A 14255-nucleotide genomic window follows, 5' to 3' on the forward strand; every position below is an offset into this window, starting at 1 on the left:
TTTCAAACTGGAAGCAGAGCGATGGCGTTACTAATAGGCAATAATCCAGAGGGTTATGGATTTAGCCTTGGCTGCATTCTAGGCATCACGGATGAGAATAAACTTCATATCGTGCACTGCCGGGGCTGATAGTATGCGGGGTACATTTCCGAGCGGAAGATAAGCAGATTGAAAAAGCGGGTTGGAGTGGACAGATTCGCTTTCGGTTATTATTTTACTTTTCTTGTCTGAACTTTGTTTCTGATCCGAGAACAAATCGGTTCATGATATCTCGTAGGATGAGGGTAATTCCATTGTCGCATTCCCCGTGCATCTTTTAGATCGGTACATTTCCGATAGTAGGCATTATCCGATAGACTTGATAAACAAGCACTCCATGGCTAGAAAAAGCGAGTGAAAAGTATCCAAGAAAGCAAAGAAGACCAAAAACACCTATTACGATCGAGAAACCAATCTTTAAAGTGACAGATATGGCGGAAAGATTTGTTCCTGTTATCTCCCTGAAGGGTGAGCCCAGTCAGTAGCTGGAGTCGCAATAGGCTACTAATAAGGTTTCTAGATTTTGATAATCGCAAGGAGGAAATTATTGCACAGCTACTCAATGCGGCGGAGTACGCTGGATTCTTTACCTTGGTAGACCACGATATTACCAAGGAGGAGATCGAAGCCCAGTTTGCGATTTCGAAGGCTTTCTTTGACCTCTCGCCTGAGGTCAAAGCCAAGACGCCTCATGACCCCACAACTAATAACGGATGGGAGTACAAGGTACGTGGACAATGGCTTACCAGAGGTGTGAATGTCAGATTGACTTTTACTGTTTAGGCTCAATTGCGCGCTAGCACTGGCACCTACGACCAGAAAGAATCTCTCTGGCTGCGACGTCATTCCGACTGGCCAAGCGATGGGGATGTCCCCGAATTTAGTGAATCAACCACTCAATTCATGAGTAAATGTGCTGGTATATCAGACCAAGTGTGTATGTTTTTACCCTTTCCACCTGGAAACAGCAAAAGGATTGTGCATCACAGACTCCGACTAACGTCGAGTTAAGTGTCTTGCTTTGCCATTGCCCTCGGATTTGAGGAGGGTTACTTCAAGACCGCGAATGATCCAAATCAAGCCGACTGTTTGACGCAGCTCCGCCTGATTCACTATCCCGCCTCTGAAAATTCAGTGGGCACCTGGAGAGCGGGAAGCCATACCGATATCGGCTGTCTGACTCTTCTATTCCAGCGAGATGGAGAGGACGGACTTGAAATTTGCCCAGGCAGAGAAAGCCACTCTAGTTTTGCTAGCGGCGACGTCTTCACGCCCCTTCCTGCCGAGACCGGACCCATTGTTGTCAATATCGGTGATATGCTCAGTACGTATTATACGGAGATAAAATGGTGGTACTCTTATGTCAGTCTTCAATCTCTGACATATGGGTTTATCTCTAGTGGCTTGGTCGGATGATCGCTTGAAGTCCAACTATCACCGAGTCCGCGCCAAGGAGGTTGGGAAGTCACCATCTCGATACTCAATTGCCTATTTCAACCAAGGCAGGCGTGACTTCGTACTCCAGGGACCATTGAAGAAATAGTATGCCACCGCTTCGATTTCCGTTCATGACTGGTATTGACTAACTCTTTCTCGTTCTAGTCCCCCGATGACTGTGGGTGAATACTTTGCCCAGTCTGTGGCTAAGAACTTTAGTCGACAGGCGACGGTAAAGGTCTGAGACATTATATTTGATTTGAAGAACAGAAATGTAGTGTTATTTAAGAGGAGAATGTCAATATCATTGCTTCGTCTAATAATATTTTGTAAACGGGACTTTTGAACACGTCCACGAGTATCTTATGTGAGCCACATAATACACGTAATACACTCGGCTTTAAACCAAAGAAATGAAAACAAAACTATACAAGACTAAAATGTCTCCTCGAAAGATCAAAGATTCAGTTTGGTTACGAGTCTCGTAATCCGGAAGGTTTTGATAGAACGCCCCCGGGGTCGAGATAAGGCGGCAGGACGTATCAGCTGCGCTTTGATTACAATTCCCCGCACTTTTGTTTCCGATTATAATGATTCTGTCTCTGTAAACCATTTTATCAAGCTTAATTCTCATCATAAAGCATCTCCATAAGTCACCTTTCCAATGCCACGGCCTAAAGTACGTCCCGAAAACCGTCAAAGATCTTATCGCGCCTGTGTCGCATGCAAGTCCTCAAAGATAAGATGCGATGCTCAGACCCCCTGCGGCTCATGCATGAGACGTGACCAGGCCAGTACCTGCGTCTATTCGGGAGTTGACCGTCGACGACGAGGCAAGGGCAATAATAGCTTTCATATCCGTTCCAATTCAGAAGGATCGTTGCCGTCCAATGCAGCACGGACTTCACCAACTTCCCCGACTTCCCTGAATGACTATACCGTTCCAATGAGGACTCCATCTTCTGTGAATCCATCCACTGCCGATCCCAGCTGTACAGTAGATCCTAGTATCAGCGCGGCAGCTAACCGAGTCACATCCCGATCAGAAACTCGTGAAAAATGTTTGTATTTTGTTTCTGTGGCATATCATCTATCACCGCGCTGACCATCATTATTTCCAGTGTATGTGGGAGAAACATCTTCACGCTCATTCCTTCATTTTTTGAGAAGGACGATAAAAGGCTACATTGGGTCGGTTCCCTTCACCGATGAGGAGCGACATCATGTCTCCATTGAACCGGAGTCAGCTACCTTTGAAATGAATCCCACGCATCCATCACCAGAGCAGGCATATTTGCTCCTCAGCTCTTACCTTGAGGCGGTATGTCAATCAATTAATGGGTAAAAACGCACATTTCGAAACTAACATTTATTCCAGAGCAGCGGCGTCTTGGACCTCTTCACTGCAGACGAGCTTAATATGCTTATGGCCGAGAGAACATCATCAGAGAATGGCACCGCTCAATGCTTTTCGAAAGTCGATCTTGAAGCTGCTTTCAACCTTGCCCTCGCAATTGGTGCTCAGGTGCGAGGCCAGGCTGAATATTTGCAACTTTCAAAGGCTTATTTTCTACGCGCCCGGGAAATCGCTTTCGATGGCATGCTGATGTCGCAGAACCTCAACACAGTGCGACATTTTGTTCTTTTGACATTTTACTCCCTCGGTGCCTGTAATCGAAATGCAGCGTCGATGTTTCTCACCATTGCAGCAAAGGCTGCTGTTATCCTAGGTCTTCATAGCTCGGAAAATGACAGAGATCTCCCCGAAGAAGAACTGTCCACCAGGTAAGAGCTTCATTCATATTTCTGTGTTCCAAATTTACCAAATATATTAAAAGAAACCCTTTCTAGATTCCGGATATGGAACAGCGTCCAGAATCTTGATGTTTTGAGCAGCTTTATTCACGGCAGACTCAGAAGCTCGCCAGTGATACGCCAGAATATAAGTGATCCCGTGCTATTCAGCGGCGGGGAGAACCAGAACGCACAGTCTCTCTTCACAGCCATGGCGAAGGCATGCATTCTTCTTGAGGAAATCGTCGATACGCTTGGCAAAAGTAATAATATACTTCACGTCCCCACTGCAGAAGGGGTACTTGAAAGGCTCCGTCAATGGAGCCGGGGATTGCCTCAGAACGTACGACGATTTTCGTATCCTCCTGAAACCAATCGACATCTTAATCCAGAAAATCGCCGAGTGCTTCTCGGGAGCATACACATCTCATGCGTATATTATTTTGCAGTCATACTGATTACACGGCCATTCCTTGTCGCGTACTTGATGTCCAGACTTCGCGGCAAAGCTCCTGATCACCTCATCAGTGATCCTGACGAAGCATCAGATATCAATATCAAAAATAACAAAGTATCCAGATTAGCTCAAGTTTGCGTCAGCTCGGCTATCACCATGGTTGAAATGTGTGTCAAAGCCAAAGCTTTGAATTTTACTTTCGGGAACCTCTGTATTATTGAGTATGTGCCTCCAGCTTTCAATAAGCAATCCACGTTAGGATGAGAATAAGTCGAATCTTTTAGCTAACAGTTATCTTGAACAGAGCATGGATATTCGGCGCAGGTCTGGTTCTTGGATTTTCAATGTTCGCAGGGGAGCCACGAAAAGACATTGAGGGAGCTTTCGCAGACGCACACGATATTCTCGGCGACATCGCTTTAGCAAGCCCGCAAGCTCAACTCTATCACAACATGCTCACCGACTTCGCTGAGGCTATTACGAAATACCGGCGACGTGTGTCTGATGAGATGCATTACACCGTTCAGCACTACATGGATCGAATCCTGATTTTTGAGCCGCCAACCGACACAAATGAGCTTGGTCAACCGGATGACTATGATAGTGTTCGGAATGTCGATGAACCATGGGGATTTTCGTTATCTAATCCTACACAAGCGGACCCCTTTGTGTTTCCGATGGGTCTCACCACAGCTAATGCTGCAGACGAAATACTGCGAAACCAACATGATGGTTGGTTTGAAGGTAGCATTCCTTTCCCAGAGTTCTTTGTACCTGAGCTTGAGCCTTTCGATCAGCTATTCTATACCGTCGAATGAGATTAATGTATTATCCGTTCCTTGCGATATCAGATGTGAAAATACTTCCTATCTCTAGCGTGGATGGCCAGAGGGATAGTAACAATGAATTTTGAAGCAATGGAGTTATGACTCCCATCACCCGTTGTCGCTTCGTGGGGAAACCGGATTTCGCATCACAAAATCCGTTCCAGTTTGGTAACTCCGGGCGGACTTACCCACAGTCCGGCCCGTCCCAGCGCCAACAGGCTAGAACCGTTGATCATCGGAGGTTATCCAAACTTTTATCCAGTCTATTGTAAGATGTTCCCCAGGATGGGGGAGCTTGGACTCCGAATTTCGTGCCTGAGGAAGAGCCTTAAAATTATTAAAAAGCTGTATAAATTTGAGTATGTTCCCGTCTGGATCCAGCTCAAGATGACGGCGTTCGTTCGTAGTTGTTTCGAGGTACACGTGCGACGGGAAATTTTGCACCTAGTATTTGTGAAATTTGGTGCAATTCTTATTCGACCTGAAGCATGCCGTTAGTCCGAACTCGAGACTTGCGATGGGGTGGCCGAGTCCCCCTTATTGCGACACCATATCGACAGAGATCCTGCAGAAACCGAATCTGGCTAGTCGAGATTGGAATAATGACCGATGAGTAAGCATCATATCACTGCCCAGGTGAACAATGCGGAGCAGAGCCGCGTGTTGAAGGTCACATGGGGTCAATGACTATAACCGTTTAGCAATTCCAAATACGTACACCCTTTCGCGGCTCGGGGGGAGATGGGTGAGCCTATCAACATTGGAGTCTCGCAATATTTACTGCTGTGAGTAGCTGCCGTGGGTAGCTGCTCTGCACCCGATAAGCCCCGCCTAGTCCTAAAGGTGGCAGCATGATGACGCAGGTCCCGGAAGCGGATGCGTGTAGATGCAGTCAACAGCTCTTGGCACTTGATTGCCTTTGTGGTTAATTTAACCGCTGAACAGATAGTAGTTTAGAAATCAACCAACTATCAACTATTTCAATGACATGATAATATATTTCTGGTGCACTATTGTTTATACCATATTCAGTTAGTGTAGCCCATTGTATGCGACAGCCTCGCGTGGCTCTCACGGGGGAATATTAACCAATAATAGAGGGGTTCAATTTGTATTGTGGGGCAATGGCCGTACAATGTACTATGATCATTCGACCAGGTTAAGTCACATCCAAGCTTTTCCCTCGAAGTCACAGTGTGTTGATGTTTCCGGTTGCAACAATATGAAATTGTTGTCTTCCATGGCCACGAGGGGAATGTGCCGGATTCCATCGCACTTGCCACAAGAAACCCTTTTGATCGGGTTCAAGCTGTCACGCGGCGGAGGAGCAGGTCGATGCGTGAGATTTCCGGATGTTCGGCTGTACTTGAACTGTCTGTAACCCAACCCATGTTCTGGTAGACATAGGCTGTCAGGGATCTAGATCCTCAATCTGTCAATCAGCTTCCACATCTTCCCAATTGTCAACGAGAGCATTATCATTGCCTATATCCAAGTAAAGGTATCATACTTCCTTCTTTCAACCATGTAAGGTACACCAGGTCCACCAGAAACTGTAGATCCCATACTACCTCTTCGTCGGAAATTGAAGAAGGAATTCTGAAACTAGACAATGACACAATTAATGCCCCGTACATTTTGGTTTATCGAGGCACGGATCACAACTACTTTGTGCTACACTCTCTTGGCTCTAGTGGGACGAGAACCAGCTTTACCTCCAGTTCAGCTTATCGTGTAGTCGATGTGATTTGAAATATCGATTCCAAATCATCGTCCACGTGCTGCATGTGCTGTGGTTGAGATATGCAACAGCCAGTCAGCGTAGTGCATTCACACGACAACCTGCCACACTATGTTAACAATCCGAACCTCCCTCTTGATAAGCAACTAACCAATTTGGCTAACAGACCCAACACCAGAATGACAGATCATTCCACCTCTAATCAACAATCTACTAACATGGCTAACCGGCCAGTACATCTTACCACCATCCAGCTTATCTATACTACCCAAGTGGCGTGATTAAAAGACTAACGATGCAGCCAGCGGAGGGACGGAAGTATATTCAAAGCTATCAATATTATTAGCCGTTTACCCTTGACAAAGCACCATCTTGGTTACCTGAAGGGCGCGAGGAAGTCATGGGTATAGGGTCATTTAGAATGCAGTGCTGATCACACCATGCGCAGGAGGCTTTCCTCGGGCTCCATCGCGGAAGAACAGTGGACTTTCGACAAGTACAAATTGCCAAATGTGGAAGATCGTGAAAAAGGCTTTCGAGGAGGGAGGGTGTCTGGCGAAACAAACAGTCAATCTATAATTGCCGAGGCTTGAGCCACTCAGGCTCGAGTGCACTCAAAGTCTCAGTCAATAACTATAAATACCCACTCCATATGCATATGTCATTGACTCTGCCAGTCTTGTTCTTCCTGGAGGCGTAGTAATATAATAACATCAGCACTCTGTTCAGCTCCTCAATATGTCGGGCTCACGACAGCAGCCTGGACTGGTGAGACAATAGCCACCTAGCCCATGAAGTGACCTTTGCGCTAATAACTTAGGCTTGCGAGGAATGCCGCAAAAAGAAACTTCGATGCGATAGGCGACGGCCTCAATGTGACCAGTGCGAGGATTCTGGTACAGCCTGCCTTGTGAATCAGGTTCGCTCACCAAGGGGCCCTAAGAAGGGACATCTCAAGGCTTTGCGGAATCGCATCGGTTTGTTAGAAATATTATCGTATACAGCTTCCCTGCTAATTGCATTCTTAGCCACACTGGAAAGCATCATAAATTGTGACCAGGGACATCTCAGTCCCAAGGAAGTGTTGGACGGCAGTGAGAAATATCACTCCAACGAGCCGGCCCAAATGTTCGGCCCGCCCCAAGAATATATCCCCAATCCCACGAAGTCCGAATGTCGTGACATGGCCTACTCCATTGAGGCATCAACACTAACCTCACCAATTACACCAATAACCCCACCTGATAATGAGAGCTCAGATATAATCGAGGCAGATCTGTACGCAAACTCCACCCTCCGAATCCAGATATATCTAACAGGTAGTGAAGGGACCAACTATATTTCGACAGAGTACACCCTGTCGTCCCGATGCTCCACCAAGGCCGGTACTTCTCCTGGTCGCAGAGATTCAACAAACCAGCTTCTCACATGTGCTTGCAATTTGCAATGTGGGCACTTGCCGCGGCCTCGTCCGCCCATTTACAGCACATGCGGGAGAGTATCTACACCCGCGCACGGTCTGCGATTGAGGCTCTCGACCACGATATTGAATTTAGCAGTGCGGCCTGTCTCCAGGCAGCCCAAGCATGGCTTCTTCTAACGCACTACGAGTTCCGCTACATGAGCTATCGCCGATCATGGCTTACCGCAGGACGTGCCTTTCGCATTATCCAACTCGCCAAATTGCACGAGTTTGATCGGCTCAATGACATTAGCATAAACATGGCCCACCCAGAAGCATGGGCCGAGGCCGAGGAAAAGCGACGGACCTACTGGCTCGCATATTGTCTAGACCGGTTCCTCAATATCTCTGACGAGTGGCCTCTAAGCCTACATGAGGAAGCTGTGAGCGATTACTCCCTTTTTTACAGAATGCTCCGAGTAACACTAATATCTACTCCAGCTCTGCGTATATCTCCCTGTCTCGGAGTCAGATTTCCAACATAGCAGGCCAGTCATTATGGACTCCTTATATGACGAGATCGAGGCCTCCGGACAGAAAATGCTACCGCCTTTCGCGGAGACAATCGTCCTGATCACGCTATGCTGGCACAGCGTTGCATTCCAGCGAGCCGCCCACAGTGACAAAACATCTCCGACAGACGGAGATACCTGGAAGCGCCATACCCGGCTATACCAAATGGTACAACAGCGGCTGATGCTGGTCTCACTTCCCCCGTCCTCGCCCGAACTCCATGACCCTATGCGTCTCTTCACAAATATGCTCGCCAATGCCGCTGTAATATGGTTCTACAATATCATGGAGGCCCTGCACGTGGAAATCGATGATGAAATCATCCTGGTTCCCCTTTACTCCGCGTACGAGATAGTAGGTTTGGCGAAGCCGCTCACCCGATCCAGCTTTTTCAAGGTGAGACCCCCTTTCCTCCCCGTGAATTGCCGGTGGCTTCTGTGTCTCACGAGGTTGCACAGGCGCATGCGTTTTCTCCCATGCTACTCTATCTCTCGGCAAAGTTTCTCAAGACACATGCCGATCAACTGAGTACGTGTGTCTCCGCGTCGGAGGATAAACAGCAGAAGTGGGAAGATTTGAAAAAGGCTTTACGGGTTTTGCAGGGTGGGAATAATTTGGCTATTAGCTACTTGGAGCTACTCGACTCGGACTCGGACGCGTTTCAGAAATTGTGCAACCTGTCGGGTGTTCAAGGGTGTACTATGTCTGAAGTCCCAGGTCAGCCAGAGCCATCGTTCTTTTTGGATGTTATGAAACTTTTTTAGCTCGCCGTATCGAGAGCTGGCAGGCATTGGCATACTGTTTTCTTGGGTCTTGTATGCATGTACATACAGTATGTAGTATTCAAGTGGTCAGTGTATTTGCATCAAGTACCATTCATTACGTTTCCATCATAAGGCGGGTGGTCTTGAGAATGCCTTCACTTACCTATGAGTATGCCCTTACTTTTCAATGTTACTCACTTCGCATATATTCAAAAATTTGCCTGAATGGCTAGATTGAAATTGGGATTTCATTGACTCTGATTGCGTAACATTACCTAGATGCCAGTGCTCGGGTGTTATCCCATAGATCCTGCATCTGCACTTTCAGGCGAAGAGGAAATAAAAGCAGCAACTGGAGTCATGCTCAGCTGCTTTACTAAACAAACCCTTCTGGGGGCAATGGACACCATGAACTGCCCGAAATAAGCTCGACACAAATTCAAAGCGAGACAACAACTTTCTGAGCAGACACACCCCTCATGTGACAATCCATAGCATTTTGAATTTGTTCCAGACCCTTCCCCACAACACGCGGCTTAGGAGCAGCAACAAAGACACCAGTGGCAAGAGCTCCGGGGAGGAATTGGTTATAAATCATAGCGCCAACCTGGGTATGGGCCACAGAGGTACCGGAAATGAACTTGGTTTTCACGCCACTGCGCTTGGACTTGATGAGGATCTTGATGTTTGCTCGAATTGAGGCTGCCATAGCACGGAATAACTGGAAGGTTGTGGTTGGAATTCTTTCCGGGAATGGGAAGCTGGCCCGAGCCACGAACTTCGAGCCCTCTGTTCTCATGAGGACTTCGATGCAAGCTTCGGTCGAGTCGTTTCCAATAGCGATGGCGCCAACAACCTTCTTGTTCTCGAGAAGGTCAACGATTTGCTGGATGGTGAGCTTGTCGCGATAATCAAAGACCGAAGACGCGCCAAGGTTAGTGACATATTCGAAGTTTTTGGGAGGGCAAGTGGTGATAACCTCGTAACCAGCTGCTGCGGCGAGCTGGATGGCGTTGCAACCCACACTGGTCGATCCACCCCACACCAGGACCGCCTCGGGAAGCCATTCTGGGCCGTTGAGCAGCGGACTACCGGGGAGATTGAGGAATAAAAAGTCTCGATCGAACAAGGCGGTCGCGGCAGTGGACAGACCGAGGGGAATAACGCAAGCCTCTTCGTAAGAGAGCCAATCCGGAATCACTGTGGCCATGTTCTCACGAATCACGGTGTAGTTTTGGAAAGCACCCTCAGACGACTTGTTGACAGCTGGATCCATGGAGAGGGCGTGAGCAAGAACCCGATCACCAACCTTGATGCGACTGACCATGTCACCAACCTGCACAACCTCACCGGCACAATCATTTCCGAGCACAAACGGGCACTTGATCCAGGGGAACACCATCTTGCCCATCAACTTCTTGGTCCGTTCAACGGGATTCACAGCCACAGCACCATTCTTGACAACAATTTGATGGGCAGTTGGAGGTGTGAATGGTGTGACACTGACCTTGAGGGGGCGAGCTGATTTGGCAGTAAGCCACGCAGCCTGGTTCTCAGGAGCCTGGCTGGAGGCGGAGGCATGCTGGTTAGAGGTGTCCTGGGTAGAGACCTCCTGGTTAGAAGCCATCGTGGCGATGAAGGGAGAGGATTAACGATACAAAGGGAATGGATGCGTGAAGGTTGAAAAATGAGAAGAACGAGAGAACGAAGAAGCAGAGCGACTGTGAATTCAGACGCGTCTAAAGCGTCTAACTCTCTGACGCGATGATAAACAACAGAGAACAGAGGAAAGAGCGAATAGAACCTCAGAAGTGAGAGTACATACGTAGCATCCCATGCACACTTTACAGTCATTTTGTCTTAATATTCAGAAGGTATGCCCTGAGGAGTGCACTTCAAGAGCTAGTCGAGGGCCATGAGGCTGAAATATCAGTGAATTCAATTTGGAATGCATTGGGCATTGTATTTATGAAGCCTATACATGTTTGGCTGAAGCGTTAGTTATAAGTTGGAGATCTCGGTCTAGACATGATTTACAACTGAAGAGCCATTTATAGGTGTATTCAAAAGTGCAGAATGCATAATTGCTCCTGAATGCAATCCCTATGTACCTAGTTCATAAAATTACGGATTTTGGGTCTAGCTAGCTGTACATATCTCTCTCGGTATCCAGAGTGGCTAGCGCGCATGAGTTTCATAGTGTACGAAAAACAGGTTGCGTTTTTGCGATGGCTAAGACGAACAACTCGAAACCAGAATTTCTGTCAATTTTTGTCTAGAAGGCTTTCCGGAAAGGAGCTTCAGATATTGTCATTTCGAAGTGTATCATGAACGCGGAATTCAGATTGAAAATTCGAGAACTAGTAAAACTCCTTGGAAAGAGATTATGTCACCATGACAAGCCTACCTAGGTAGGCAGTTGTTGTGAGGGGTAAGAAAATCATGATATTGCTTATATACTAGCTACCTAGGTAACTAGTGGTGAATAATTGCTTAAGTAATATGACTTTCCCGTAACACCAGTCTATGCTCGATCTTCTTCGAACTTTTCGTTGAACATGGCGTCGTCGTCTTCTTGTTCGAGAGACAGACGAAGTATCTCCTTGTTGGTTGTTTGCAGTAGGTTTTCTAACTCTTGGACCGTTGGGAAGTCCGGGAAGCTGTACCCAGCAGCAATCATATCCAGTGTGTATTGGCGGATTGTTGGGACATCCATTGACGAGCAGCCGCACGCCTCGCAGTTCGTTCACGTAGCGCCATGAGAGCCTCAAAGCTCTTAGTCGGTAGATGAATTAGCGCTAGGGGTAGCCATATCTTGTCTTCGAGGGCGTTCGTCTAACCAACCAGATCTACTAAATACTGGTAAAGAATAAATTGTAATCCTGACTCAGGCTCGGTCGGCCGCCTCCCTTGGGATAGTGTTGACATCATGCGTTACGCGTTACGTGCGGTACTCCGCGCCTGGCCAGAAAAACAGAATCTAGCCTCAGCCACGCCACAGTGTAATAGTTCCATCGTATCATCATTTTCTTCTTTTAGTCACCTATCTAGAACTGAATAGAACAGAGACAGGCCCATGGATTTTGGACATCAGAAGACTACCCTTAATATCCGAGTCTGCTGCCTCAGACCAGAAATGGTCTGTCTGTGGTCAAAACTGGCATGGTTTTGACAACACCCCAAGCATCTGCGCCAGTACAAGATCCTATAACAGTGAGATCACCTGGAAAACAACCCAACAAATTAAATAGGAGAGCCAGACAAGTTCTCTTCAAAAGCTGTCTGATCATTAAGTTGTTGACCTCACTAAGTCATCTGCTCAGTGACTGGCCGCAGCTTTCAGAACAGTTCTATCTACAGCTCGTGACCACTAGGCTATAAGACGCTGCAGTGCCATCGGATTTTCCACTGCCAACAACCAGCTACAACCCACTATCCGAAATATTGCTTACTGAAGCCACACTTTACAACACTTTACTATCACAATCCATACTCATCAACTTGAATCAAATTAACCGCCAAGGACAATGAAGCCGACTAAGATCCCTCTCAGAACGAATCCCCACTACCGTAAGTCTGGCACAAAGTCATACGTGCACTTGATGCGCAAGTACCGCTTCAATCCGACCAAGGAGGGGCCGTACTTCATAGGCGGCACGCTAGAGCAAATGGGTCGTCCTTATACGGACCAAGCCGTCGGTGGTCGCGCACATGTCCAGCAGGTGTTGCAGAAGAAAGCCACTAACAGTGACCAAGTTGGCGAAGTGCCCACACTGGATGTGCAGAATGATCTAATGTACCTGGCGGAGGTGAGTATTGGGACGCCAGCGCAGATAGTGAACCTTGATTTTGATACCGGATCAGCGGATCTCTGGGTAAGCCATTGGCACTTTCTTTAAGGATAAAACAACAGAGCAGTGTTGATGGAAGCATAAACAGGTCTGGTCAACAAAACTTCCGGACTCGACGCTCTCACAGCACCCGAACCACAATGTCTTCAATCCGTCAAATTCTAGCACATTTCACAAACAGGCCGGCTCGACCTTTAAGATTAAATATGCCGACGGGTCGTTTTCATCTGGCACTGTGGGCACCGATAACGTCAGCATCGGCGGACTGGTAGTCGAGAACCAGGCCGTCGGGATAGCTGACAAGATGTCTGATCAGTTTGCCAGCGGCGCGGGTGACGGGCTGCTCGGCCTTGCGTTCAGCGAGATCAGCACGGTCAAACCGCGGCCAGTGAACACGCCTGTGGAAAACATGATCGAACAAGCCGATATCCCGAAGAGCTCCGAGCTTTTTACAGCAAAGCTGGGCTCATGGCGCGATGCGGACGAGCCAGACGGGGGTGCCTCGCTCTACACCTTCGGGTTCATCGACCAGGCAACTGTGCAGGCGTCTAGCGAGCAGATCTATTACACGCCCGTCGATAAGAGTCAAGGGGTCTGGATGTTTGACTCGGCCTCGGCGACTATAAATGGGCAGACGATTTCCCGCGCGGGAAATAAGGCTATTGCTGACACTGGTACCACTCTGGCTCTGGTTGATGATAGCACCTGCCAGGCTATCTACGACGCTATTCCTGGTGCCACCTATGACCCCCGGAGCCAGGGGTATATCTACCCAACAAGGACGACTGTAGATCAACTCCCTGTTGTTTCATTCGCAGTTGGTGGCAAACAGTTCGTTGTGCAGAAGGAGGATCTGGGCTTTGCAGAAGCTAGGCCTGGATATCTCTATGGTGGTATCCAGAGCCGAGGCACTATGGACCTAGACATTCTAGGTGGTACCTTTTTGAAGGGGATTTATGCGGTGAGTGGTTACGCATTCTGTATAAAGGGACTTTAACATCAAGGTCGCTGACTTGGACGTCTCTACCTCTGGCAGGTGTTCGATGTCGGAAATCTTCGCTTTGGGGCCGTGCAGCGTAAGGAACTACACCAGAACCTGTCTCGTCCTCCATAGTAGGGGTTACACCCTCATCTGAATGCATTGGAGTTTCACAGTGGAGTTAGGGAAGTTGTCGATTAGGGTGTTGTTTGAATGACGATACTGATACTATGGGTAACGCAAGTTCTCTGCGGTCTTTCCTGTGAAAGGGACATACGACCAGTGGTGTTACCTTCTGGATTCGTTTGACTCCGTTATCGTCTATTTTATGCTCGTGTTACTAAAAGTGCTTATACTTGCTTTCCACGTCAAATTGCTAAGGGTAGCGTGT

At 47.8% G+C, this 14255-nt stretch overlaps 6 protein-coding genes across 6 annotated transcripts; 4 read left to right on the forward strand and 2 right to left on the reverse strand.

Annotated features, from left to right (window-relative positions):
* Positions 1-470: 470 nt before the first annotated feature.
* N7471_008752 (uncharacterized protein) lies at positions 471-1720 on the forward strand (the record flags this gene model as incomplete). Its single annotated transcript, XM_057281471.1, has 6 exons — positions 471-507; positions 560-765; positions 823-946; positions 1052-1363; positions 1440-1581; positions 1642-1720. The coding sequence occupies 6 exons, from the start codon at positions 471-473 to the stop codon at positions 1718-1720; spliced, it is 900 nt and encodes a 299-aa protein (XP_057135731.1).
* A 1014-nt stretch (positions 1721-2734) lies between these two features.
* N7471_008753 (fungal specific transcription factor domain-containing protein) lies at positions 2735-4545 on the forward strand (the record flags this gene model as incomplete). The annotated part of the gene is made up of 4 exons (XM_057281472.1): positions 2735-2797; positions 2855-3261; positions 3328-3948; positions 4032-4545. 4 exons carry the CDS (start codon positions 2735-2737, stop codon positions 4543-4545), a joined length of 1605 nt encoding a protein of 534 aa, XP_057135732.1.
* A 2488-nt stretch (positions 4546-7033) lies between these two features.
* On the forward strand, positions 7034-9034 carry N7471_008754 (Zn(II)2Cys6 transcription factor; the record flags this gene model as incomplete). Its single annotated transcript, XM_057281473.1, has 6 exons — positions 7034-7063; positions 7116-7272; positions 7324-7573; positions 7624-8140; positions 8199-8666; positions 8729-9034. 6 exons carry the CDS (start codon positions 7034-7036, stop codon positions 9032-9034), a joined length of 1728 nt encoding a protein of 575 aa, XP_057135733.1.
* A 439-nt stretch (positions 9035-9473) lies between these two features.
* On the reverse strand, positions 9474-10661 carry N7471_008755 (zinc-binding alcohol dehydrogenase family protein; the record flags this gene model as incomplete). The annotated part of the gene is made up of 1 exon (XM_057281474.1): positions 9474-10661. The coding sequence occupies one exon, from the start codon at positions 10659-10661 to the stop codon at positions 9474-9476; it is 1188 nt and encodes a 395-aa protein (XP_057135734.1).
* An 897-nt stretch (positions 10662-11558) lies between these two features.
* Positions 11559-11750, reverse strand: N7471_008756 (uncharacterized protein; the record flags this gene model as incomplete). The annotated part of the gene is made up of 1 exon (XM_057281475.1): positions 11559-11750. The coding sequence occupies one exon, from the start codon at positions 11748-11750 to the stop codon at positions 11559-11561; it is 192 nt and encodes a 63-aa protein (XP_057135735.1).
* An 811-nt stretch (positions 11751-12561) lies between these two features.
* On the forward strand, positions 12562-13999 carry N7471_008757 (pepsin-like aspartic protease; the record flags this gene model as incomplete). Its single annotated transcript, XM_057281476.1, has 3 exons — positions 12562-12909; positions 12974-13846; positions 13922-13999. The coding sequence occupies 3 exons, from the start codon at positions 12562-12564 to the stop codon at positions 13997-13999; spliced, it is 1299 nt and encodes a 432-aa protein (XP_057135736.1).
* Between the last annotated feature and the right edge of the window lie 256 nt (positions 14000-14255).

Source organism: Penicillium samsonianum (genome assembly GCF_028829775.1).
Source record: "Penicillium samsonianum strain IBT 33392 chromosome Unknown utg000004l_segment0_segment0, whole genome shotgun sequence".
Classification (NCBI taxonomy): domain Eukaryota; kingdom Fungi; phylum Ascomycota; class Eurotiomycetes; order Eurotiales; family Aspergillaceae; genus Penicillium; species Penicillium samsonianum.